At 41.9% G+C, this 27,307-nt stretch overlaps 1 protein-coding gene across 1 annotated transcript in view; it reads left to right on the top strand.

Annotated features, from left to right (window-relative positions):
• Nucleotides 1-27,307, top strand: part of erfl3 (Ets2 repressor factor like 3) — a 221,228-nt gene that overhangs the window by 146,691 nt on the left and 47,230 nt on the right. Inside the window, 1 exon segment of the mRNA XM_061915102.1 lies at nt 19,686-19,920. Coding sequence (XP_061771086.1) covers nt 19,686-19,920 — 235 coding nt within the window.

Below are 27,307 nucleotides of genomic sequence, written 5' to 3'. Positions count from 1 at the left end.
AGGGAAGAAAGCAGCCCGAGTAGAGGTCAAAGACGAGGTGCTGGTGCAAAGTCACAATATCTGCAGCGCTCCTTCGCTTGGACACAAGGATCGGTTGACTAAATCACAGATATGTCGCCAAAATCTAGAACGGGGGTGTCAAACTCGTTTTAATTGGGGGCCACATTGCAGTTGTGGTTGCCCTCAGGGGGCCGCGTTTAACAATGAGTAATATATGAATATACATGTAATACATTTTTACATAAGCTGCAGACAAATTAGCAATTTTAGCTTTTTAGCTCAGTCATCAAAATTTTACAGTGCAAGCAGTGGGGTTTTTTACAGCATATAAAAAAATTTAATAAATGGAATTTAATGGAAAAACAAGCGTTAGAAAAATGGATGGATGGATGGAAAAACAATACTATTGTTTTTAGTGGTAAAATTCAAGCAACAGAGCTGCCAGTTTGTTTGTTTTTTACAGTAAAATCCTGTTTTAATGTTTTAATGTTTTTTTGTTTTGTTTTCTAGTTTCTTACTGTATATGGAGAAAAAAAAGTACCAAAGTTGTTTTTACGGTAAAAAAAATGTAACCGTAAAATCGATTGTTAATTTTACAGTCTACTATTTGATTTATATGTATATTTTTTTTACTCATTAGTCAAACAGAGCAGATATTTAAGTTCAGTATTTATCTTTATTTTAACAAAAAATATTTTTAAAATGCATAGTAATGTAATTGTCAGTTTTAGCTTTTTAGCTCAGTCACCAAAATTTTACAGTGCAAGCAGTGGGTTTTTTACAGCATATAAACAATTTTAATAAATGGAATGTAATGGAAAAACAATACTATTGTTTTTAGTGGTAAAATTCAAGCAACAGAGCTGCCAGTTTGTTTGTTTTTTCGGTAAAATCCTGTTGTTTTAATGTTTTTTTGTGTTTTAGTTTCTTACTGTATATGGAGAAAAAAACAGTACCAAAGTTGTTTTTACGGTAAAAAATTTAACCGTAAAATCTATTGTTAATTTTACAGTCTACAATTTGATTGATATATATATATATATTTTTTTTTCTTAATCATAAGTCAAGCAGAGCAGATATTTAAGTACAGTATTTATCTTTATTTTGACATAAAATATTTTTAGAATACATAGTAATGTAATTGTCAGGCTTGCCCCTGACAGTTTGTCTATGTTTTAGTTTTTCCCTCTGCATTTGTCTTTGTTTCCTGTGTGTGTGTGTGTGTGTGTGTGTGTGTGTGTGTGTGTGTGTGTGTGTGTGTGTGTGTGTGTGTGTGTGTGTGTGTGTGTGTGTGTGTGTGTGTGTGTGTGTGTGTGTGTGTGTGTGGTGTTTCCTGTCAGCGCTCTTATTTTGTCTGTTTCCTGTGTTTCTCCCTGGGCGCTGTTTCCCTCAGCTGCGGCTGATTGGCACCTGGCCCTGATTGGCACCCGGCCACACCTGGTTTCAATCAGCCAACTCCTATTTGTACTCGCATTGTTCCTCCAGTCAGTGCTGGATTATTGTCACGTATTGCATGTCGCTTCCGTCATGTATTATCGCTCCTGTCGTGTCGTACCGTGTCGTGTCTTTGCAGCGTAGCGGTAAGCTGTTTTTGTTAGATGTTTGTAGCGTACTGTTTTTTGTTTCCTGCTTCCAGTTTTTTTTTCATATTACAAGTACGACTTCTGTTTTCCTGCTCGATACCCGCTAGCTTCCACGCTAGGCCCCCTTTTTGTTTTTGCTAGCTTCCATGCGAAGCTCCTTTTGTTTTCTAGCTCCCATGCTAGCTCTTTTAGTTGGTTAGCCGCCTCGTTGATACTATTGTTTAACAAAAACACACATTTCTCTTTAAATGTATGGATAATGTATATCTATAGCCTTTTTATTAGACATGATGATGATGATGGATTAGATTTATATCGCGCTTTTTTATTGTTAGATACTTAAAGCGCTCACAGAGAAGTTGGAACCCATCATTCATTCACACCTGGTGGTGGTAAGCTACATCAGTAGCCACAGCTGCCCTGGGGTAGACTGACGGAAACGTGGCTGCCAGTTTGCGCCGACGGCCCCTCCGACCACCACCAATCATTTGGTCCATAATTGTGCAGCCTCATGTTAAGACCAGATCTCATATATCAGGGGTCGGGAACCTTTTTTGGCTGAGAGAGCCAAGAAGCCAAATATTTCAAAATGTATTTCCGTAAGAGCCATATAATATTTTTTTTAACACTGAACACAACTAAACGCGTGCACTTTTAAGTAAGACCAACATTTCTAGAGTATAATAGGTCTCTTGTTCTTTGTACTAACAGTGTTATTTGGAAGCTAACTGTGGAGGGGGCGTAGCCTGCGGGCCTGCAGCGAAGCGGGGTGTTGCCACGAGCAGCCTCGAAATCAGCGACAGGTGCGTAGATGGCCCAGCTGGGCCTGGTTATCGAATCACCTGTCGCTCTGTTATAAGCAGCAGCCAGGAGGAGAGACGGGGTTGGAGCTGGAGCCAAAGCACGAGCAAAGACGACAGAGAAAAATACATTTGCTGGAAAGTGAAGTGAAGTGAATTATGTTTATGTAGCGCTTTTCTCTAGTGACTCAAAGCGCTTTACATAGTGAAACCCAATATCTAAGTTACATTTAAACCAGTGTGGGTGGCACTGGGAGCAGGTGGGTAAAGTGTCTTGCCCAAGGACACAACGGCAGTGACTAGTATGGCGGAAGCGGGAATCGAACCTGCAACCCTCAAGTTGCCAGCACAGCCGTTCTACCAACCGAGCTATGCCGCCACATAGAGACTTACTGAAAAATAAAACAATATTGTAACCCTGAAACAGGCTCTCAGGTCAGTGCTTGGTGGTCTGAAGAACCCCCAGGAGGGCAAGTCCCACACTAAACAATAATAAATACATAACTTCTTACCATTAACGCAACTTCTTGAACAGGTGCGGTAGAAATGGATGGATGGATTAAAAATGCAGGAGAATGTCTTGAGCATTATTTTCAACACTGTGATTACAAGTGGAATTATTCATTACTTATCGTGTTAAGCAAAGTCAGCTCAGATTTATCCGAGAGCCAGATGCAGTCATCAAAAGAGCCACATCTGGCTCTAGAGCCTTAGGTTCCCTACCCCTGTACTATATAAACACTATTTTTTACTACATGGACAAAAAGTGCGGTTTAGTCTTATGGCCATCAGGTGCCGTTTTGCTAAATTTTTAAATATTTTTTTTTAAATCTCTTATGTCCATAAGATGCTATCTTGCAAAATGTTCACATGTATTTTTATTTATTTATGTTATTATTTTATCGACAGGCGGATCGGTGCGGCGTCTTCAGTAATGCGGACGTTGTACCGATCCGTTGTGGGAAAGAAGGAGCTGAGCCGGAAGGCAAAGCTCTCAATTTACCGGTCGATCTATGTTCCCATCCTCACCTATGGTCATGAGCTTTGGGTCATGACCGAAAGGATAAGATCACGGGTACAAGCGGCCGAAATGAGTTTCCAGGTCTCTCCCTTAGAGATAGGGTGAGAAGCTCTGCCATCCGGGAGGAACTCAAAGTAAAGCCGCTGCTCCTTCACATGGAGAGGAGCCAGATGAGGTGGTTCGGGCATCTGGTCAGGATGCCACCCGAACGCCTCCCTAGGGAGGTGTTTAGGGCACGTCCAGCCGGTAGGAGGCCACGGGGAAGACCCAGGACACGTTGGGAAGACTATGTCTCCCGGCTGGCCTGGGAACGCCTCGGGATCCCCCGGGAAGAGCTAGACGAAGTGGCTGGGGAGAGGGAAGTCTGGGTTTCCCTGCTTAGGCTGTTGCCCCCGCGACCCGACCTCGGATAAGCGGAAGAAGATGGATGGATGGATGTTATTTTGTTTCTGCCTAATGGCTTTGTTTATAATGTCTCTGCTGTTATCATATGCTCAGTCAATTTCTACTTGCGGTACATGGAACAGTGTCTTTATCTACAATAAGGTTCCCATCCATTTTCTACCGCTTATTCCCTTTCGGGGTGGCGGGGGGGCGCTGGTGCTTATCTCAGCTACAATCGAGCGGAAGGCGGGGTACACCCTGGACTAGTCGCCACCTCATCGCAGATAAGGTTTCCTCTACATAGGAAATAACTTTGAATGTGTTGTCTGTGTTTAAAAAAAAAAAAAAATCCAACTTAGTTAAGTACTGCTTCGTAAAAAAAATTGGAGCACCGCTATAGTAATGATAGGGATGCACCGAAATGAAAATTTGTGGCCGAAGCCGAATAAAATTCAAACACTCGGCCGAATACCGAATAATGAATGCAGTTTTTCACAATTTTTTTATATTGCATAAATAGCCTAGAATAAATATTTAGACATGTTTTTCAAATAAAGTAATTTTTTATGGAATATTGACATTTTTTCAATAATCCAGGAGCCTTTGCTTTTCAAAAAAAGCACAAAGTTTTTCATTTATATCAGGCCTTCAAACAAAACATGCATTCGAAAAAAAAATAAAGTGCATTAAAGTGGATAAACCCACAACAAATGAATTATTGTCCTTTTGGCAAAAGTCTGCTTAGCCACAGTAGATATGCTAATAATGTAAACAGAAGGCTCAAGTAAATCTCAATTAAGTGTGTGCTTGTAACCTCATACACTTATACAGGTAGCCTACACAACAGGCTAATAATGTAAACAGAGGCCCCACTAAATCTCAATAAGTGTGTGCTTGTAACCTCATACACTTATACAGGTACACAACATCACTGCACGTTGGTTGATTGCGTCACCGCGTCAAAAAATTGCGTCACACGCCACTATTCGGCCTTGTTTTTAACTCATTCCACCGAAGGCCGAATGTGGCTTTTTTTGCCATATTCGGCCGAATATATTCGGTTACCGATTAATCGGTGCATCCCTAATGATAACCATGTTAATTTTGGTCACAATGACCGTGATAAGAAATGTTCTTACCGTGACATCGGTAAGTGTATGTGAACACCACTATTCACTGTGGTGACATCTGCGGTGCAACAACCAAAGTCAAAGAGATCATTACACGCTCAATGACTCACATTACTGCATGCACTCATTCGGCTCGACTGGCCTGTTGTTGTTTTCACTTAATACAGTGCAACAAGTCTGTTTCGCAATCAGCTTGTTTTGTTCAAACTGACGGTAACATTTTAGTATAGGGAACCATTAATGAGTTGCTTATTATTAACATGCAAATGGTAACATATTGGCTGTTAATTAGTCATTATTAAGTACTTATTAATGCCTTATTCTACATGGCCTTATTATACAAGCAGTAAGCCATTAACTAAGAGTCTTCCCTAACCCCAACACCAACTCTAACTCTAAAGCTGACCCTAACTCTTTCCTTAACCGTATGTTAAAGGGGAACATTATCACCAGACCTATGTAAGTGTCAATATATACCTTGATGGTGCAGAAAAAAGACCATCTATTTTTTTAACCGATTTCCGAACTCTAAATGGGTGAATTTTGGCGAATTAAACGCCTTTCTGTTTATCGCGCTGGAGGCGATGACGTATACAAATGAGTTTTAAGGTGAGACTTAAATGCTTCTACTGAGGTAGCATCTCGAACTGTTACCGGGAGGGCATTCCAGAGTACTGGAGCCCGAAATGAAAAAGCTCCCGTACTAAACAAAAATTTAGTCATATTATTATTTTTTTTTTCTAAATGGTAAACACTTCCTTGTGGTCTACATAACATGTAATGGTGGTTCTTTGGTCAAAATGTTGATTAGATTATGTTTTACAGATCATCTTCAAGCCGCTTTCTGACAGTCTCTTTCGGATGCGCCATTTTGTGGGCGGTCTTATTTACGTGGCTCACCTTCGGCAGCGTCTTTTCCCTACATCTTTGTTGTAGCGGTGTAGCGTGCAAGGACGAGAGTGGAATAAGTGTCAAAAGATGAAGCTAACTGTTTTCATGACATTACTTAAATTGACTTTACTTCAATCAATTACGGAGCAGCATCTCCTAATCCTTAAACAACAACAACAAAACGCCGGAAAAGTGTCCTGTGAAAAACCGTCCGACCGGAACTCTCTAATAGGGACGGCGTGGCGCAGTGGGAGAGCGGCCGTGCGCAACCCGAGGGTCCCTGGTTCAAATCCCACCTACTACCAACCTCGTCACGTCCGTTGTGTCCTGAGCAAGACACTTCACCCTTGCTCCTGATGGGTGCTGGCTAGTGCCTTGCATGGCAGCTCCCTCCATCAGTGTGTGAATGTGTGTGTGAATGGGTAAATGTGGAAGTAGTGTCAAAGCGCTTTGAGTACCTTGAAGGTAGAAAAGCGCTATACAAGTACAACCCATTTATCATTTATTTATTTATTTATAACTAAAGTTCCTTGGGTGAATAATTTAAACTCACTACACCGGTATGTTTTAGTGCAAGGGTGTCAAACTCAAATACAGAGTGGGCAAAATTTTAAACCGAACAAAGCAGCGGGCCGAGGTTGAACAAATTAACCTTTTAATAGGGACCCAAACAAGTTTTTCATTGAATCTTGAACAAGCAAGGCTTACAGTATAAAACTTTATAGTGACATGCAAAATCGATTTTCAAATGATAATAATAATTAAAAAATAGCAATGGCATATCAAATAAAATTTTAATAAAAACGGAATGCCTCTTTTCGGCGGCGGGGTTGAGGTGGACGGGGTTTGGCGATAGCGGAGGGTATATATTGTAGCATCCCGGAGGAGTTAGTGCTGCAAGGGATTGTGGGTATTTGTTCTGTTGTGTTTATGTTGTGTTACGGTGCGGATGTTCTCCCAAAATGTGTAATTCTTGTTTGGTGTGGGTTCACAGTGTGGCGCATACTTTTAACAGTGTTAAAGTTGTTTATACGGCCACCCTCAGTGTGACCTGTACGGCTGTTGACCAAATATGCCTTGCATTCACTTGTGTGTGTGTGTATAAGCCGCATATATTATGTGACTGGGCCAACACGCTGTTTGTATGGAGGAAAAGTTGACGTGGCGACAGGTTGTAGAGAACGCCAAAGGCAGTGCCTTTAAGGCCCACCCCCAATATTGTTGCCCGGGATGAAATTCGGGAGGGACACTGAACTTCGGGAGTCTCCCGGGAAAATCGGGAGGGTTGGCAAGTAAGAGTATTAGCGGTAAATACGGTGCTACAGCTGCGTGCCAGCTCTAATGTTAATTTGATAATGCCTCAAGGGCCAAGAGAAATTACACGGCTGGCCAAATTTGGCCCGCGGGCCTGAGTTTGACACCCATGTTTTAGTGCTTTCATGGCGAGTTTACTGACGGATACAAGTAAGAACTTTACACTACTTTATATTAGAAATGGCAACAGCGGATTTGTCTCAAAACATTTTGATAGACTTTTGAACGCCGTGTGTAATGTTCTATATTTTCAATGGAACATATAAAATGTTGGTGCTGTTTACTTGAGACATATTGCCATTATTCCATACATTAGGCGCACCGGGTTATAAGCCGCACTGTCGAGTTTTGAGGAAAAAAAGGGGCGCTTAGGTGCACCTTATAGTACGGAAAATACGGTGTTGTTATTTTAACACCCTTTAGTGCAGGGGTGCCCATTACGTCGATCGCGAGCTACCAGTCGACCGCGGGGGGTGTGTCAGTCGATCTCCAGCCAGGCTTTTAAAAAAAATAGACCTAAAAATTAGTGATCATCAATCTTCACCAAGACGTCACTTAAATGACATTCACGGTACCGGAGGGTCTTGTGAGATGACGCTGGCTGCTGCAAGATCATTATTATGAAAATATGACCGAGAGGAAGGCGAGAAACACTTTTTATTTCAACAGACTCTCGCGCCGTACCTTCCATCAAAACTCTAAAGGCCGACTGCACATTTCCTATCTTCACAATAAAAATGCTGACTGCGCTAACTAAATACAGAGTCTCGGAAAGCTGCCGTGCACAAGCGATCCCTCAGAAAGCTGGCGTGCACATCACTTGTGCACGCCAGCTTTCTGAGACTCTTATTTTGTTAGCGCAGGCAGCATGAAGCAGGGCTTTTATTGTGAAGATAGGAAATGTGCAGTCGGCCTTTAGAGTTTTGACGGAAGGGACGGCGCGAAAGTCTGTTGAAATAAAAAGTGTTTCTCGCCTTCCTCTCTGTCATTTTTTAATAATAAAAATGAAAAAACGACATCTCACAAGACCCTCGGGTGCCGTGAATGTCAATCAAGCAAGCTACGGAATTTGCCGCCAATGTTTTTCTTGTAAAGTGTATGGAAGCTGGATGAATTAGATGCCAAAAACCAAGCACTTTCATGTGGTATTGTACAGAAAGGACAACTTTTTTTCTCCTCCATTTGAAAATGTGGGCGTTATCATCATTACTGTCTGATTCCAATCAATGCAAGTCATCAGAATCAGGTAATACACCAACTTATATTCTTGTCTTTGTGAAAGAAAGACATCTATATGTGTTACACATGCTTGTATTGTCATTAAACACATTTAACTTGTTTACAAAAATGTCTCTTTCATAAATAAATAAATATAAATGATATATATAAATGAGGTAGATCCCCTCGAGTTGGTCAATTGAAAAGTAGCTCGCCTGCAGAAAAAGTGTGGGCACCCCTGCTTTAGTGTGTTTTCCCTTTTTTGGACACATGGCCATTTGATGCCATCCTTTTTTAATAAACAAGCACACCCGTTCGAGTTTAATTCGTCTCGTGTATCTGTACGCATGCCAGTTGTTCAAACCTTTAATGAGTATTTACTCCCTAGAAGAATATTTTACCTCAATCCAATCCAATCCAATCCACTTCATTTATATAGCACATTTAAACAACAATAACGTTTCCAAAATGCTGCACAGCCATGTTAAAAACAATATTATGCTCCACCAATGACTGAATAAACCAAAAAATGAATAAAAATAAAACCAATAAAAACAATATAAAAACAAATATGATTAAAAACTATTTTAAAATCAACTTAACTCAAAGTTAAGTTAAGCAAATTTTAATATACTGTATTCCTTAGCTGTGACGCTGTCAGCCAGATAGCAAAACTGCAGGTCAGCGTTCAAGATCCCAATAAGCACAGCTTGTTTGTTCCTCTCAGCATGATTGGAGATTGGACTAGCGACCTCTTCACTTAAGTGGCTGACAAACATCAGGCAAGCCAGTGATTGTTTGAATATTTGATAGAATGTGGTGATGGAAACAAAATGTTTTGATGAAATGTCTTATGACTACATAGTGACCTGCAGGCCTGGCTCCTGACCATGTCATTGGCCTCCTTCAAGCTGCATATTAATCAGCGCTATTAAAATCCCGTCTTGAATTTGGAACTGGAAAGAGTGTACGCGTTTTGCTCCAGAGAGTGTTATTTGGATACTCCAAATCGTGCCATAGAACTCCGAGTAGGTGGTAATAGCGAGTGAGTCACAGTCTTCACAATTACACCCCTGTGCAGCCTGTTGTCAATAACATAAGCAGTGGAGAGCTGCTCGTGCACGCTTCTGTAGGCGTTATGTAAGAGCCTGAAAAAAAAAAAAAAAAATCAAAATAAATGTGCAGATTCATAAAAGTCCGGCAGATGTTGGCACTGACATGATTGTGTTATGCAAGTCACCAAATGGTTACGGGCAGGTTAGAGCGCCGCAGATTATCGCAGTGATCCATCTCGCCCGGGTAAATCCATTGACAGGCTGTATGCCCATAATCTGATGGTTTGTCTCGTAGCCTCATTTCCTGCACGGCTCAAACTTTGTTGCTCTCATGCAAACAGCGGCGCACTGTGCATGTAATGTACACCAACGCCTTCTGTGCAGCAGGTGTGTTGAGACGAGAGATGACTGGATGGTTTTTTCCTCTGGTCATGGGAGAGTGTGACTGCATCGGGGAAAGAGGTGGAGGAGTCCCCACTAACACAACTTTTTGGAGCATAGCGGTTTTAGTGTGTTTCCTGCAAAGAGCCACTGTGGCTTAATGTTGCATAAACCTAAGTGCTGACACTTGGACTTCTAAGTTATTTTTTTATATTTTTTTCTGTAGAACCTTTATTTAACCAGATAAGAAACCCATTGAGATCAAGATCTCTTTCACAAGGGTGACCTGGCCAAGAGGTCAACAGCGTTACTAAAACGGCCTTCTTTCATCTCCGTAATATCGCTAAAATTCACTCCATTTTGTCCACTAAAGACGCCGAGATCATTATCCATGCGTTTGTTACGTCTCGTCTCGATTACTGTAACGTATTATTTTCGGGTCTCCCCATGTCTAGCATTAAAAGATTACAGCTGGTACAAAATGCGGCTGCTAGACTTTTGACAAGAACAAGAAAGTTTGATCATATTACGCCTGTACTGTATATACCTTTATATACATATATACATACATATATATCTATACTGTATATACCTTTATATACATATATACCTACATATATATCTATACTGTATATACCTTTATATACATATATACCTACATATATATCTATACTGTATATACCTTTATATACATATATACATACATATATATCTATACTGTATATACCTTTATATACATATATACCTACATATATATCTATACTGTATATACCTTTATATACATATATACCTACATATATATCTATACTGGCTCACCTGCACTGGCTTCCTGTGCACTTAAGATGTGACTTTAAGGTTTTACTACTTACGTATAAAATACTACACGGTCTAGCTCCATCCTATCTTGCCGATTGTATTGTACCATATGTCCCGGCAAGAAATCTGCGTTCAAAAGACTCCGGCTTATTAGTGATTCCTAGAGCCCAAAAAAAGTCTGCGGGCTATAGAGCGTTTTCCGTTCGGGCTCCAGTACTCTGGAATGCCCTCCCGGTAACAGTTCGAGATGCTACCTCAGTAGAAGCATTTAAGTCTCACCTTAAAACTCATCTGTATACTCTAGCCTTTAAATAGACCTCCTTTTTAGACCAGTTGATCTGCCGCTTCTTTTCTTTCTCCTATGTCCACCCCTCCCTTGTGGAGGGGGTCCGGTCCGATGACCATGGATGAAGTACTGGCTGTCCAGAGTCGAGACCCAGGATAGACCGCTCGCCTGTATCGGTTGGGGACATCTCTACGCTGCTGATCCGCTTGAGATGGTTTCCTGTGGACGGGACTCTCGCTGCTGTCTTGGATCCGCTTGAACTGAACTCTCGCGGCTGTGTTGGAGCCACTATGGATTGAACTTTCACAGTATCATGTTAGACCCGCTCGACATCCATTGCTTTCGGTCCCCTAGAGGTGGGAGGGGGTTGCCCACATCTGAGGTCCTCTCCAAGGTTTCTCATAGTCAGCATTGTCACTGGCGTCCCACTGGATGTGAATTCTCCCTGCCCACTGGGTGTGAGTTTTCCTTGCCCTTTTGTGGGTTCTTCCGAGGATGTTGTAGTCGTAATGATTTGTGCAGTCCTTTGAGACATTTGTGATTTGGGGCTATATAAATAAACATTGATTGATTGATTGATTGATGTCACAGAGCAGTTTCAAAAAAGTAATACATTAAGGCATACATTTTAAAATACATACAAGAGAACTGTAAAACAATAAAGATTTAAACCTTTTAAAAACACAGGCACTGAGCAAAAGTCTCTTGCTCTCTGTCCCTCAGGACAGAACGGAAGGCTCCAAATGGAATTAGTTCAGTGAGTTTCAGTTTCGTCTGCAATGCATTCCATGCCATAGGGGCAGCAATACCAAAAGCTCTTTTGCCAAATTCAGTTCGTACATGGGGAACAGTTAAAACATACAAATTGTTAGAACGTAACGCATAAGAGCTGTTTTGTGGCCTCCTTTGTTTCTGTGGTTAAGAAATGCAGGCTGTTTTTTTTTCTACTAGCCAAATATCAATATATACAAATTAGTAGGGGTGTGGGAAAAAATCGATTCGAATACGAATCGCGATTCTCACGTTGTGCGATTCAGAATCGATTCTCATTTTTAAAAAACAATATTTTTTGCGTTGCCGGCAGTAAGTCGGACACGTTTCCAGTGAGGGTTGGACTCCGCCAAGGCTGTCCTTTGTCACCGATTCTGTTCATAACTTCATTGGACAGAATTTCTAGGCGCAGTCAAGGCGTTGAGGGGTTCCGGTTTGGGTCTCTGCTTTTTGCAGATGATGTGGTCCTGATGGCTTCATCTGGCCGGGATCTTCAGCTCTCGCCGGATCGTTTTGCAGCCGAGTGTGAAGCGACCGGAATGAGAATCAGCACCTCCAAGTCCGAGTCCATGGATCTCGCCCGGAAAAGGGTGGAGTGCCATCTCCGGGTTGGGGAGGAGACCCTGCCCCAAGTGGAGGAGTTCAAGTACCTAGGAGTTTTGTTCACGAGTGGGGGAAGAGTGGATCGTGAGATCAACAGGCGGATCGGTGCGGCGTCTTCAGTAATGCGAACGTTGTACCGATCCGTTGTGGTGAAGAAGGAGCTGAGCCGGAAGGCAAAGCTCTCAATTTACCGGTCGATCTACGTTCCCATCCTCACCTATGGTCATGAGCTTTGGGTCATGACCGGAAGGATAAGATCACGGGTACAAGCGGCCCAAATGAGTTTGGGTCTCTCCCTTAGAGATAGGGTGAGAAGCTCTGCCATCCGGGAGGAACTCAAAGTAAAGCCGCTGCTCCTCCACATCGAGAGGAGCGAGATGAGGTGGTTCGGGCATCTGGTCAGGATGCCCTAGGGAGGTGTTTAGGGCACATCCAGCCGGTAGGAGGCCACGGGGAAGACCCAGGACACGTTGGGAAGACTATGTCTTCAGTAATGCGAACGTTGTACCGATCCGTTGTGGTGAAGAAGGAGCTGAGCCGGAAGGCAAAGCTCTCAATTTACCGGTCGATCTACGTTCCCATCCTCACCTATGGTCATGAGCTTTGGGTCATGACCGGAAGGATAAGATCACGGGTACAAGCGGCCCAAATGAGTTTGGGTCTCTCCCTTAGAGATAGGGTGAGAAGCTCTGCCATCCGGGAGGAACTCAAAGTAAAGCCGCTGCTCCTCCACATCGAGAGGAGCGAGATGAGGTGGTTCGGGCATCTGGTCAGGATGCCCTAGGGAGGTGTTTAGGGCACATCCAGCCGGTAGGAGGCCACGGGGAAGACCCAGGACACGTTGGGAAGACTATGTCTCCCGGCTGGCCTGGGAACGCCTCGGGATCCCCCGGGAAGAGCTAGACGAAGTGGCTGTGGAGAGGGAAGTCTGGGCTTCCCTGCTTAAGCTGCTGCCCCCGCGACCCGACCTCGGATAAGCGGAAGATGATGGATGGATGGATTTTTTTTATTAAATTTTTTTATCAATACAACAAAACAATACACAGCAATACCATAACAATACAATACAATTCCAAAACCAAACCTGACCCAGCAACACTCAGAACTGCAATAAACAGAGCAAACACGACACAGAACAAACCAAAAGTAGTGAAACAAAAATTAATATTATCAACAACTGTATCAATATTAGTTATAATTTCAGCATAACAGTGATTAAAAATCCCTCATTGACATTATCATTAGACTTTTATAAAAAAAATCAAAAAGAACAATAGTGTCACAGTGGCTTACACTTGCATCACATCTCATAAGCTTGACAACACACTGTGTCCAATGTTTTCACAAAGATAAAATAAGTCATATTTTTGGTTCGTTTAAATATTTGGAAAAAAATTACATTATTGCAATCAGTTGATAAAACATTGTCCTTGACAATTATAAAAGCTTTTTTAAAAAATGTACTACTTTACTAGCATGTCAGCAGACTGGGGTAGATCCTGCTGAAATCCTATGTATTGAATGAATACAGAATTGTTTTGAATCGGAAAAATATCGATTTTGAATCGAAAATCGCGTTGAAGCGAATAAAATCGATTTATAATCGAATCGCGACCCCAAGAATCGATATTAAATCGAATTGTGGGACACCCAAAGATTTGCCATGAATTGATTAACGTGAACCCCGACTTAAACAAGTTGAAAAAATTATTGGGGTGTTACCATTTAGTGGTCAATTGTACGGAATATGTACTGAACTGTGCAATCTACTAATAAAAGTATCAATCAATCAATCAATCAATTGCTGCCCTACAAAGTCGTGTTTTCCTGATACCAATATTTTAGTACCGGTACTACCATGTATTTCAATACTTTTCGGTACTTCTCGCTACTTTTCTGAATAAAGGGGACCACAAAAAATGGCATTATTGGCTTTATTTTTTTTTTTTTAATCTTAAGGAACATTAAACATCTGTTTCTTATTGCAAGTTTAAAGGAGCTGTTTGCATCTTGTTCAAAGAAAATATAACCAGAACACCTTATGTTACCATTAGTGGTTTAACAGAATCTGTATATTTTTTAAATGTCAGTATTTTTCACAAACAGTTATTATATTGAATCAAAATTGCTCATTGGCCCTGAGAAAATACTGCAGTGTTCAGGCTGTCACTCACAGCTGTCTCGTGCACATAAACAAAAGCAGTTCCTAAGAAACAATTTGCAGTCATCTTGTCACGATAGAATGCAGATTCAATGAGAGCTCATAAGTTGTTAAAGTTGAGAAAAAAAGCTATAATTAAGTGACAACAAACAGCATAGTTTACATGCTCAAAGCCGGAAGAAGGCGGGGTATAATGCTTTTATGACTTTGGAAAGTTAGCACCCTCTAGACCAGGGTTAGGGAACCTATGGCTCTAGAGCCAGATGTGGCTCTTTTGATGACTGCATCTGGCTCTCGGATAAATCTGAGCTGACATTCCTTAACGCGATAATTATGAATAATTCCACTTGTAATAACAGTGTTAAAAATAACGTTCAAAATATGAAACATTCTCATGCTTTTTTATGTTCAAGAAGTTGCGTTAATGGTAAGAAGTAATTTATTTATTATTGGTTAGTCTGGGGCTTGCCATCCTGGGGGTTCTTCAGACCGACATCGGAGCCCTTTTCAGGGTTACATTATTGTTTTATTTTTCAATAAGTCTCTCAGTTGCTTTCCAGCAATTGTCTTTTTCTCTCTCGCTCGCGCTCTGGCTCCAGCCTCCACCCCGTCTCTCCTCCTGGCTGCTGCTTATAACAGAGCGACAGGTGATTAGATAACAAGGCCCAGGTGGGCCGTCTACGCACCTGTCGCTGATTTCGAGGCCGGTCTTGGGACACCCAGGTTTGCTGCAGGCCCACAGGCCACGCCCCCACCACAGTTAGCTTCAGAATAACAATGTTATTACAAAGAATAAGAGACCTATTATACTCTAGAAATGTTGGTCTTACTTAAAAATGCACGCGTTTAGTTGTGTTCAGTGTTATTAAATATGATATGGCTCTTACGGAAATACATTTTTAAATATTTGGCTTTCATGGCTCCCTCAGCCAAAAAGGTTCCCGACCCCTGCTCTAGACCAGACTGGGCAAATGAAGGCCCGGGGGCCACATACAGCCCTTTAAGCTTTTCAATCTGGGCCGCCGGACATTACCAAATAATTTTTCTAGATCTTTAAAAATTGAAACTGTAGCCACCATTCTGATGTGCAGTGATGTTTTCAATGACCGTAATTCTTGAACTATGCAAAGTATTTCAATGGTTGGAATCTGCACTTTTGCATGATATACTAGTTACTATGGTAATCTAATTAGTTACTATGGTCATCTAATTAGGTACTATGGTCATCTAATTAGTTACTATGGTCATCTAATTAGTTACTATGGTCATCTAATTAGTTACTATGGTCATGTAATTAGTTACTATGGTCATCTAATTAGTTACTATGGTCATCTAATTAGTTACTATGGTCATCTTATTAGTTACTATGGTAATCTAATTAGTTACTATGGTCATCTAATTAGTTACTATGGTCATCTAATTAGTTACTATGGTCATCTTATTAGTTACTATGGTAATCTAATTAGTTACTATGGTCATCTAATTAGTTACTATGGTCATCTTATTAGTTACTATGGTAATCTAATTAGTTACTATGGTCATCTAATTAGTTAGTATGGTGATCTAATTAGTTACTATGGTCATCTATTTAGTTACTATGGTCATCTAATTAGTTACTATGGTGATCTAATTAGTTACTATGGTCATCTAATTAGTTACTGTGGTCATCTAATTAGTTACTATGGTCATCTAATTAGTTACTATGGTCATCCAATTAGTTACTATGGTCATCTTATTAGTTACTATGGTCATCTAATTAGTTACTATGGTCATCTAATTAGTTACTAGGGTAATCTAACTAGTTACCAGGGGTGTGGGGAAAAATGGATTTGAATACGAATCGCGATTCTCACGTTGTGCGATTCAGAATCGATTTATTTTTTTTAATCGTCTGTTTTTTTAAATTTATTATTATTTATTTTTTTATCAATCCAACAAACCAATACACAGCAATACCATAACAATGCAATCCAATTCCAAAACCGAACCTGACCCAGCAACACTCAGAACTGCAATAAACAGAGCAATTGAGAGGAGACACAAACACCACACAGAACAAACCAAAAGTAGTGAAACAAAAATGAATATTATCAACAACAGTATCAATATTAGTTATAATTTCAGCATAGCAGTGATTAAAAATCCCTCATTGACATTATTATTAGACATTTACAAAAATAATAAAAAAGAACAATAGTGTCACAGTGGCTTACACTTGCATGGCATCTCATAAGCTTGACAACACACTGTGTCCAATGTTTTCACAAAGATAAAATAAGTCATATTTTTGATTCGTTTAATAGTTAAAACAAATTTACATTATTGCAATCAGTTGATATAACATTGTCCTTTACAATAATAAAAGCTTATTTTAAAAAATCTACTACTTTGCCCGCATGTCAGCAGACTGGGGTAGATCCTGCTGAAATCCTATGTATTAAATGAATACAGAATCGTTTTGAATCGGAAAAATATAGTTTCTGAATCGAGAATCGCGTTGAATCGAAAAAATCGATATATTATCGAATAACGACCCCAAGAATCGATATTGAATCGAATCGTGGGACACCCAAATATTCGCAGCCCTATTAGTTACTATAGTAATCTTAAGTCACAGCAGCTCAGATGAGGCACCAAGCAGTCTGGGTGGGGAGCGTTTCCACGGAGTGTTTTCAGCGCTGCCAGCCTGAAATGTTGGTGTCAGGGACAGACGCGGAAGGAGATTTTTACAATAAAGTTCTAAAGCTTAGTGATATATCAGATTGTAGTTTTTGGGGGGTTTTTTTGTACCCTTCACGTTCATATTGTTTTTGTTGTTTCGTTTGATTGTAAAACATGTCGATCGAAAGCGTGTGTGACGTTCATATGTTGTCAATATTTAGTGTTTTATCTTTCATAGTTGATGTTGTAAATCCCCACATTCTTTATTTTCATGTACATTCTGAGTGTCTCATTCAGTAAAAAAGAGTAAAATTCCCTTATGTTTTTTAAGGCCGTCTGTCATAAAAGTTTTAGCATTCAATCAGACGTTATTGTGAGGGTTTGTATTAGTGTTCCTAAAAATAGATATACCGGCCCCCAGACACTATTTTTTTTTCTAAATTTGGCCCCCGAGTCAAATTAATTGCCTACGCCTGCTCTAGACAGCTGTTTAAAGGGGAACATTATAACAATTTCAAAAGGGTTAAAAACAATAAAAATCAGTTCCCAGTGGCTTGTTGTATTTTTTGAAGTTTTTTTCAAAATTTTACCGGTCTCGGAATATCCCTAAATAAAGCTTTAAAGTGCCTTATTTTCGACTCTCTGCGAAGACACTGGCCATTTCCCTGTGACGTCACACAGTGCTGCCAATGTAAACAAACAATGGGAATACCACAGCAAGATATAGCGACATTAGCTCAGATTCAAACTCGGATTTCAGCGACTTAAGCGATTCAACAGATTACGCATGTATTGAAACAGATGGTTGGAGTATGAAAATATTGAAGAAGAAACTGAAGCTATTGAGCGAATAGCTATTGACGCTATTCATAGCCTTAGCATGGCCGAATAGCTGCGTTAGCATCGCCGGTAAAATGTGCGGACCAAACGATCAGGACTTTCGCATCTTTTGACACTGGAGCAACTTAAATCCGTCGATTGGTAAGTGTTTTTTTCGCATTAAAAGTGGGTGGAAGGAAACGTAATATAGTTGCAAATGCATCTACAGGTTATCCATACATCTCTGTGCCATGTCTGCTTTAGCACCGCCGGTAAATAGCATGTTAGCATCGATTAGCGTAGCATGTTAGCATCGATTAGCTGGCAGTCAACATCAACAAAACTCACCTTTGTGATTTCGTTGACTATCGTTGCAAATGCACCTGCAGGTTATCCATACATCTCTGTGCCATGTCTGCCTTAGCATCGCCGGTCAAATGTGGGGACACTCTGGCACATTCAATGGGGGTCTGGCGGCAGACACTTTGGCATCTTCGGGCCAGTGGTGCAACTTGAATCCCTCCCTGTTAGTGTTGTTACACCCTCCGACAACACACCGTCGAGGCATGATGTCTCCAAGGTTCCAAAAAATAGTCCAAAAAACGGAAAATAACAGAGCTGAGACCCGGTGTTTGTAATGTGTTGAAAATGAAAATGGTGGGTGTGTTACCTCGGCGACGTCACATTCTGACGTCATCGCTTCCAGCGCGATAAACAGAAAGGCGTTTAATTTGCCGAAATTCACCCATTTAGAGTTCGGAAATCGGTTAAAAAAATAGATGGTCTTTTTTTCTGCGCCATCAAGGTATATATTGACGCTTACATAGGTCTGGTGATAATGTTCCCCTTTAAAGGTTGAAATGAATGAATGCTTTGATTCTAGTGGGTGTTTGTTGGCGCTTTGACCCGATTCCTATTCAGTTTAGATCCACGTTTGAAAGAAGCCCCATTCTGATCTGAGGATATCGCATTTAATCAATTTCATTTTGTCTTCGAGCTACAATGACCAACATTTAAAAAAATTGTAATTGTCTCCAAATAACCATGTTGTCCAAATCTTGCCCTGATTTTTACAGGCACATTTCTACCAGGCGTTTTAGTTCAGTTCAGATCTGATTGATTGATTGAAACGTTTATTATTAGATTGCACAGTACAGTACATATTCCGTACAATTGACCACTAAATGGTAACACCCTTATGAGTTTTTCAACTTGTTTAAGTCGGGGTCCACGTTAATCAATTCATGGTAAGCTGCTAATCACTGCATGGTCAGCTCGCAATGACTCGTCTTGGAATGGTCCATTTGTTATGCAAATGCCCGTTCTCTGTCCACCAATCAGCGGACTCTGTGTTGAGTTCCCTCTTCTGTACCACCACGGGCAAAGTGTGGCTAAAAGTGGTATGGTTCTGATCAGATAGATTGCTTGCTGAGGCTATTAGTGGAAACACGGCAAGGAATTGTTTGAGCGTAGCAGACGTTGTAGGGAAGCAGAGGGAAAGGTTAGCAAGCAGACATTTATGTGCTTTGTGAAATATGAATGAGGCCACTCTACTCCAAGCTTGACTAAGCTGCGCTCTTATGTGTGATCTATACTTGGCTAGACACTCATAATCCTCTTTGCTCTTGTAGACCGCACTCACCTGAAACATCCACAAAACTGCTGACTCTCATCACGTCGAAACGCAGAAAACTCCTTGACTTTTATGAAACAAAACGCACCTCGGCTTGTAAGCTGCCGTGGTATCGCAGCATACGATTACTTCACAGCTGTCTGTCCTTCTGTTGACAGGGTTCGCCTTCCCTGACTGGGCCTACAAGCCAGAGTCCAGCCCGGGTTCCAGGCAGATCCAGCTGTGGCACTTTATCCTGGAGCTTCTGAGGAAAGAGGAGTACCACGATGTCATCGCCTGGCAGGGGGACTATGGCGAGTTCGTCATCAAGGACCCGGACGAGGTGGCCCGACTCTGGGGGGCCAGGAAGTGCAAGCCCCAAATGAATTACGATAAACTGAGCAGGGCACTGAGGTAAAATGTCATGAAAGTTGTACTTTGTTCGTGTCGCATCACAGTACAGTATCGACGCAAATATAAGACGGTATTTTCTTATCTGGAAAATATGGGCCTCATATATTCGGGATATGAAAATTCAGATGGTGCCAAACCCATAGCTTTAGTTCCGGTCACTCACATTCGCCAATAACCCGAAGGGAAGCAAAGACAAGCTGGGCAAGTTAGCAAACAAGATGATGCTAATTTTAAGATAATTGGGATTAAAGGAGCGTTATCATTGTTATTGATTGCAATTTACAGAGTTGTTGTTTTACTAATAGATAGGGGTGTAACGTTACACAAAAATTTTGGTTCGGTACGTACTTCGGTTTAAAGGTCACGGTTCAGTTCATTTTCGGTACAGTAAGAAAACAACAAAATATACATTTTTTGGGTTATTTATTTACCAAATTTGTAAACAATGGCTTTATCATGTTAACATTGGGAACAATATAATAATTCTGCCCACGTTAATCAACATTAAACTGCCTCAAATTGTCGCTCAGATTAAAAAAAAAGGACAAAACTTTTCTTCTACATATAAAGAGTGCAACATTAAACAGTTTCAAGTCAACTCATCATGCTTAATTTATCACAGCTTTTGGGAAGCCTGTAGTTGATTTCTATTATGTAAATGTTATATTTTTATCAACCTTGTGATAGCAGGGACCCTGCCATTCAAAACTTTTCTGTCCGTAAAACACACATACTGCAAAATGAGCTACCGTTACGCTAAAAGCTAATTAGCCTTCACTTCAAGCCAGAACTATGAGGAAGCTGAGCTGGAGTTTAAGTTTCTACAAAGTCAACAGGCTCATAGTGATGTTAGTAGTAGTTTACTGGGAGGTGTTTATTATCATTTGGGGAGAGTACGCTTGCCTTATGCTCACCTGCTAATCCAATCCAATCCACTTTATTTATATAGCACATTTAAACAACAATAACGTTTCCAAAGTGCTGCACAGCCATATTAAAAATAATATTTAAAAAACAAAACACGCCCGGAAAAGGGTGGAGTGCCATCTCCGGGTTGGGGAGGAGACCCTGCCCCAAGTGGAGGAGTTCAAGTACCTAGGAGTCTTGTTCACAAGTGAGGGAAGAGTGGATCGTGAGATCGACAGGCGGATCGGTGCGGCGTCTTCAGTAATGCGGACGTTGTACCGATCCGTTGCCGTGAAGAAGGAGCTGAGCCGGAAGGCAAAGCTCTCAATTTACCGATCGATCTACGTTCCCATCTCTACTTATGGTCATGAGCTTTGGGTCGTGACCGAAAGGATAAGATCACGGGTACAAGCGGCTGAAATGAGTTTCCTCCGTCGGGTGGCGGGGCTCTCCCTTAGAGATAGGGTGAGAAGCTCTGCCATCCGGGAGGAACTCAAAGTAAAGCCACTGCTCCTTCACATCGAGAGGAGCCAGATGAGGTGGTTCGGGCATCTGGTCAGGATGCCACCCGAACGCCTCCCTAGGGAGGTGTTTAGGGCACGTCCAACCGGTAGGAGGCCACGGGGAAGACCCAGGACACGTTGGGAAGACTTTGTCTCCCGGCTGGCCTGGGAACGCCTCGGGATCCCCCGGGAAGAGCTAGACGAAGTAGCTGGGGAGAGGGAAGTCTGGGTTTCCCTGCTTAGGCTGTTGCCCCCGCGACCCGACCTCGGATAAGCGGAAGAAGATGGATGGATGGATGGAAAAACAAAACAAAAAAACAGCAATATTATGCTCCACCAATGACTGAATAAAACAAAAAATAAATACAAATAAAACCAATAAAAACAATATAAAAACAAATATGATTAAAAACTATTTTAAAGGGTAAAATCAATTAAAACAGTAAAATAAAAATCTAAGTGTATAAAAACTACAGAGGACAACATAGGACAGGGGACCACACAACTCACGTAGTGTTAAAAGCCAAAGAATAAAAGTGGGTCTTAAGACGAGACTTAAAACACTCCACTGTGGAAGCAGTTTGAACATGGAGGGGCAGAGTGTTCCAGAGCTTAGGGCCGACCACAGAGAAGGCCCTGTCTCCCCTGGTCTTAAGTCTGGTCTTGGGCACCACGAGCTGGAGCTGGCTCTCAGACCTCCGAGCGCGCGCAGGAACGTAAATTTGGATGAGGTCCGAGATATATTGAGGTGCCAGTCCATGTAAAGATTTAAAAACAAACAGCAATGTTTTAAAATCAATTCTAAAACGAACAGGGAGCCAGTGCAAACTCTGAAGAATTGGGGTTATATATAAACACTTATCTGCTCGACGCTGAAGTATTTACTACTTGCGCTCTGAATACGCACTGCTGATTGGCTGTCACCGCTATATATGTAACCAATCAGATGGTTGTGTGGGTGGGACAATGCTGGGTGCTGAGACAGAGGCAGAAGAGGCAAAGCAGCTTGTTAAGATTTAGCTTAGAACCTTGTTCGATACACCCCGTACCGAAACGGTTCAATACAAATACACGTACCGTTACACCCCTACTAATAGTATAATCGAGGTCGTCTTATATTCGGGTTAATATGGTATTTTCCATGTTTCAAAATTTAGTTTCTGCTTGTTGGTTTTATTATGATCTTGTACAATACCCTCCAAATGTGGTCAAAAACCTTAGGACACACCCCCATTATTACACTCCATTAAGCAGAAATTTTTACCGGTCCTTAGTTCTCATTCAATCTTAGTTCAGTTTACCACCAAGGCTTATTAGAATAATTTCTTAACCCAATCAAATACAGGGAAGAACATGTGATAGCAGGGACCCTGCCATTCAAAGCTTTTCTGTCCGTAAAACACGCACACACACACACCGCAAAATGAGCGACTGTTACGCTAAAATCTAATTAGCCTTCACTTCAAGCCAGAACTACGAGCAAGCTGAGCTGCAGTTTATGTTTCTAGAAAGTCAACAGGCTCATAGTGATTTTAGTAGTAGTTTACTGGGAGGTGTTTATTATCATTTGGGGAGAGTACGCTGCCTTATGCTCACCTGCTAAACACTTATCTGCTCGACGCTGAAGCATTTACTACTTGTGCTCTGAATACGCACTGCTGATTGGCTGTTACCGCTATATATATAACCAATCAGATGGTTGTGTGGGTGGGACAGTGCTGGGTGCTGAGACAGAGGCAGAAGAAGCAAAGCAGCTTGTTAAGATTTAGCTTAGAAACTCGTTGGGTACACCCCGTACCGAAACGGTTCAATACAAATACACGTACCGTTACACCCCTACTAATAGTATAATCGAGGTTGTCTTATATTCGGGTTAATATGGTATTTTCCATGTTTCAAAATTTAGTTTCTGCTTGTTGGTTTTATTATGATCTTGTACAATACCCTCCAAATGTGGTCAAAAACCTTAGGACACACCCCCATTATTACACTCCATTAAGCAGAAATTTTTACCGGTCCTTAGTTCTCATTCAATCTTAGTTCAGTTTACCACCAAGGCTTATTAGAATAATTTCTTAACTCAATCAATTAAAGGGAAGAATTCCACCAGAATTGTGGAGGACTTTGCCGTCTCTGACTGGAAGCATTTCATTCAGACCCCACGCAGTCACTTGTGCCTTTTTACACTTTGGCACTTGTCCGCCCTAGACATTCCATTAGTCATGTCTGTTTAAGCACAAACAAAAAGCAATGACCCAATCCTGCGTGGCCACGTGGCGCCCGCACAGTATTGACCTGTACCAGCTTAGCGCTGTTGTGCCAAGTAAAACAGTCAAGTGTTTGGGCAAGTCACACCTCAACGCCTTTCGGGTAAAGTTTTTATTTCCAAAAGCAACAGCCACTGTAAGCCAAGCCTATTAGTGTGTTACTGCAGTGATTTGGCTCCGTTTTGTAATGACTCGTGTAGCTTTTAACTCGGCTTTGGAAATACGGAATCTACTGTTCAGTCTTTCTTACCGAATACTGGCATTATATTGATTTTCGTTTTACTGCGCCCATTTAGCGGTCCGTTCCCTGTACGATCAGTGCCAGAGCTTGGTCCGCATTGCCGGCAGTAAGTCGAACACATTTCCAGTGAGGGTTGGACTCCGCCAAGGCTGTCCTTTGTCACCGATTCTGTTCATAACTTTTATGGACAGAATTTCTAGGCGCAGTCAAGGCGTTGAGGGGATCCAGTTTGGTGACCGCAGGATTAGGTCTCTGCTTTTTGCAGATGATGTGGTCCTGATGGCTTCATCCGACCAGGATCTTCAGCTCTCGCTGGATCGGTTCGCAACCGAGTGTGAAGCGACCGGAATGAGAATCAGCACCTCCATGGTTCTCGCCCGGAAAAGGGTGGAATGCCATCTCCGGGTTGGGGAGGAGACCCTGCCCCAAGTGGAGGAGTTCAAGTACCTAGGAGTCTCGTTCACGAGTGAGGGAAGAGTGGATCGTGAGATCGACAGGCGGATCGGTGCGGCGTCTTCAGTAATGCGGACGTTGTACCGATCCGTTGTGGTGAAGAAGGAGCTGAGCCGGAAGGCAAAGCTCTCAATTTACCGGTCGATCTACGTTCCCATCCTCACCTATGGTCATGTGCTTTGGGTCATGATCGAAAGGATAAGATCACGGGTACAAGCGGCCGAAATGAGTTTCCAGGTCTCTCCCTTAGGGTGAGAAGCTCTGCCATCCGGGAGGAACTCAAAGTAAAGCCGCTGCTCCTTCACATGGAGAGGAGCCAGATGAGGTGGTTCTGGCATCTGGTCAGGATGCCACCCGAACGCCTCCCTAGGGAGGTGTTTAGGGCACGTCCAACCGGTAGGAGGCCACGGGGAAGACCCAGGACACGTTGGGAAGACTATGTCTCCCGGCTGGCCTGGGAACGCCTCGGGATCCCCCGGGAAGAGCTAGACGAAGTGGCTGGGGAGAGGGAAGTCTGGGTTTCCCTGCTTAGGCTGTTGCCCCCGCGACCCGACCTCGGATAAGCGGAAGATAATGGATGGATGGATGTTCCCATTTAGCGTTAATTATAATATTTTCTTTCGTCAAGTTATATCATTTCTCTGTCGGGAAAAAAAAATATCAGTTTTTTTTTATTCTCTTCTCCACTACACAGTACCTGTGCATCACTTTTGATGGTTTTCCATTGAGGAAATCAGGTACTGGGGCTTTGAATGTGTGCATCATTGTGATGTTTAAAGACACTTGGCTAGAAATTAGAAAGAGAAACAAACATGCCAACTTCATTTAGCGAATGATTAGAGTCCGCAGTCCCCACTGCAGCAGCGGTCTGTTATATCTCGCTGCCCTCAGTCTCCTCTTGGATAAAATACCTTGCTTGACCAACGCTGTAAAGTAGATACAGGAGACCAAGGGTCTCCTTTGTTTTTGTCGTTTGTTAGCGTGCTTTATTGTGACTGATGTGTTCAATGTGGTGTGGTTGTCCCAGGTTCCCACAGTTCTATTTTAAAGTCATATATATATATATATATATACATACATACAGCTGGTGCTGTGCTGGCTTTTAAAGCTTGGGAACTCTTTTGTACCCTTTTAGCGCCCCAAAGACGCTGCCATGGATTGCAATAATTAGTACTACTAATGAGATCAGATGAGAAATACTTTATCAATCCCAGAAGGGAGCTTAAAATTGGACGGGTTAGTTCAGGGGTGCCCACACTTTTTCTGCAGGCGAGCTACTTTTCAATTGACCAACTCGAGGGGATCTACCTCATTTATATATATCATTTATATTTATTTATTTATGAAAGACACATTTTTGTAAACAAGTTAAATGTGTTTAATGATAATACAAGCATGTGTAACACATACAGATGTCTTTCTTTCACAAAGACAAGAATATAAGTTGGTGTATTACCTGATTCTGATGACTTGCATTGATTGGAATCAGACAGTAATGATGATAACGCCCACATTTTCAAATGGAGGAGAAAAAAAGTTGTCCTTTCTGTACAATACCACATGAAAGTGGTTGGTTTTTGGCATCTAATTCATCGAGCTTCCATACACTTTACAAGAAAAACATTGGCGGCAAATTCCGTAGCTTACTTGATTGACATTCACGGCACCCGAGGGTCTTGTGAGATGACGCTGGCTGCTGCCAGTTCATGATTATGAAAAAATGACAGAGAGGAAGGCGAGAAACACTTTTTATTTCAACAGACTTTCGTGCCGTCCCTTCCGTCAAAACTCTAAAGGCTGACTGCACATTTCCTATCTTCACAATAAAAGCCCTGCTTCATGCTGCCTGCGCTAACAAAATAAGAGTCTGGGAAAGCTAGCGTGCACAAGTGATGTGCACGCCAGCTTTCTGAGGGATCGCTTGTGCACGCCAGTTTTCCGAGACTCTGTATTTAGTTAGCGCAAGTGTAGGTACCGTGAATTTCATTTAAGTGACGTCTTGGTGAAGATTGATGATCACTCATTTTTAGGTCTGTTTTTTTTAAAAGCCTGGCTCGAGATCGACTGACACACCCCCCACGGTCGACTGGTATGTGCGATCGACGTAATGGGCACCCCTGGGTTAGTTCATCTGCCTCACAATACAAAGGTCCTGAGTTCAATCCCAGGCTCGGGATCTTTGTGTGTGGTGTTTGCATGTTTTCCCCGTGACTGTGTACTCCGCCTTCCTCCCACCTCCAAAGACATGCACCTGGGAATAGGTTGATTGGCAACACTAAATTGGCCCTAGTGTGTGAATGTTGTCTGTCTATCTGTGATGGCCCCTGCGATGAGGTGGCGACTTGTCCAGGGTGTACCCCGCCTACCAATCCAATCCAATCCACTTTATTTAAATAGCACATTTAAACAACAAAATGTTTCCAAAGTGCTGCACAACAACATTAAATACAATATTATATACTATCCTGAGCTCCACCAATGACTAAATAAAAACAAAAATGGCCCTGCGATGAGGTAGCGGCTTGTCCAGGGTGTACACCGCCTTCCGCCCGATTGTAGCTGAGGTAGGCGCCAGCGCCCCCCGCAACCCCAAAAGGGAATAAGCGGTAGAAAAAAGGATGGATGGATACATATAAAGCCCATACAAAAACAATATAAAATAAATATGATTACAAACTAAATTAATGGGTAAAACCAATTAAAACAGTAAATAGAAATCAACATTTTAAAAACACACAGGGCAACAGAGGACCACACAACTCACGTAGTGTTAAGAGCCACAGAATAAAAATGGGTCTTAAGACGAGACTTAAAACACTCCACTGTGTTCAAGAGAGAAGGACCTGTCTCCCCTAGTTTTAAGTCTGGTCTTGGGCACCACGAGCTGGAGCTGGGTCTCGGACCTCAGAACACGCGCAGGATTGTAAGTTTGGATGAGGTCCGAGATATGTTGAGGTTCCAGTCCATGTAAAGCTTTAAAAACAAAGAGCAAGGTTTTAAAATCAATTCTAAAATGA

The sequence above is a fragment of the Nerophis ophidion genome, linkage group LG11 (genome assembly GCF_033978795.1).
Source record: "Nerophis ophidion isolate RoL-2023_Sa linkage group LG11, RoL_Noph_v1.0, whole genome shotgun sequence".
Taxonomy (NCBI): Eukaryota; Metazoa; Chordata; class Actinopteri; order Syngnathiformes; family Syngnathidae; genus Nerophis; species Nerophis ophidion.
Note: the sequence above shows the minus strand (reverse complement) of the source record. Positions and strands in the feature narration are given on the sequence as shown.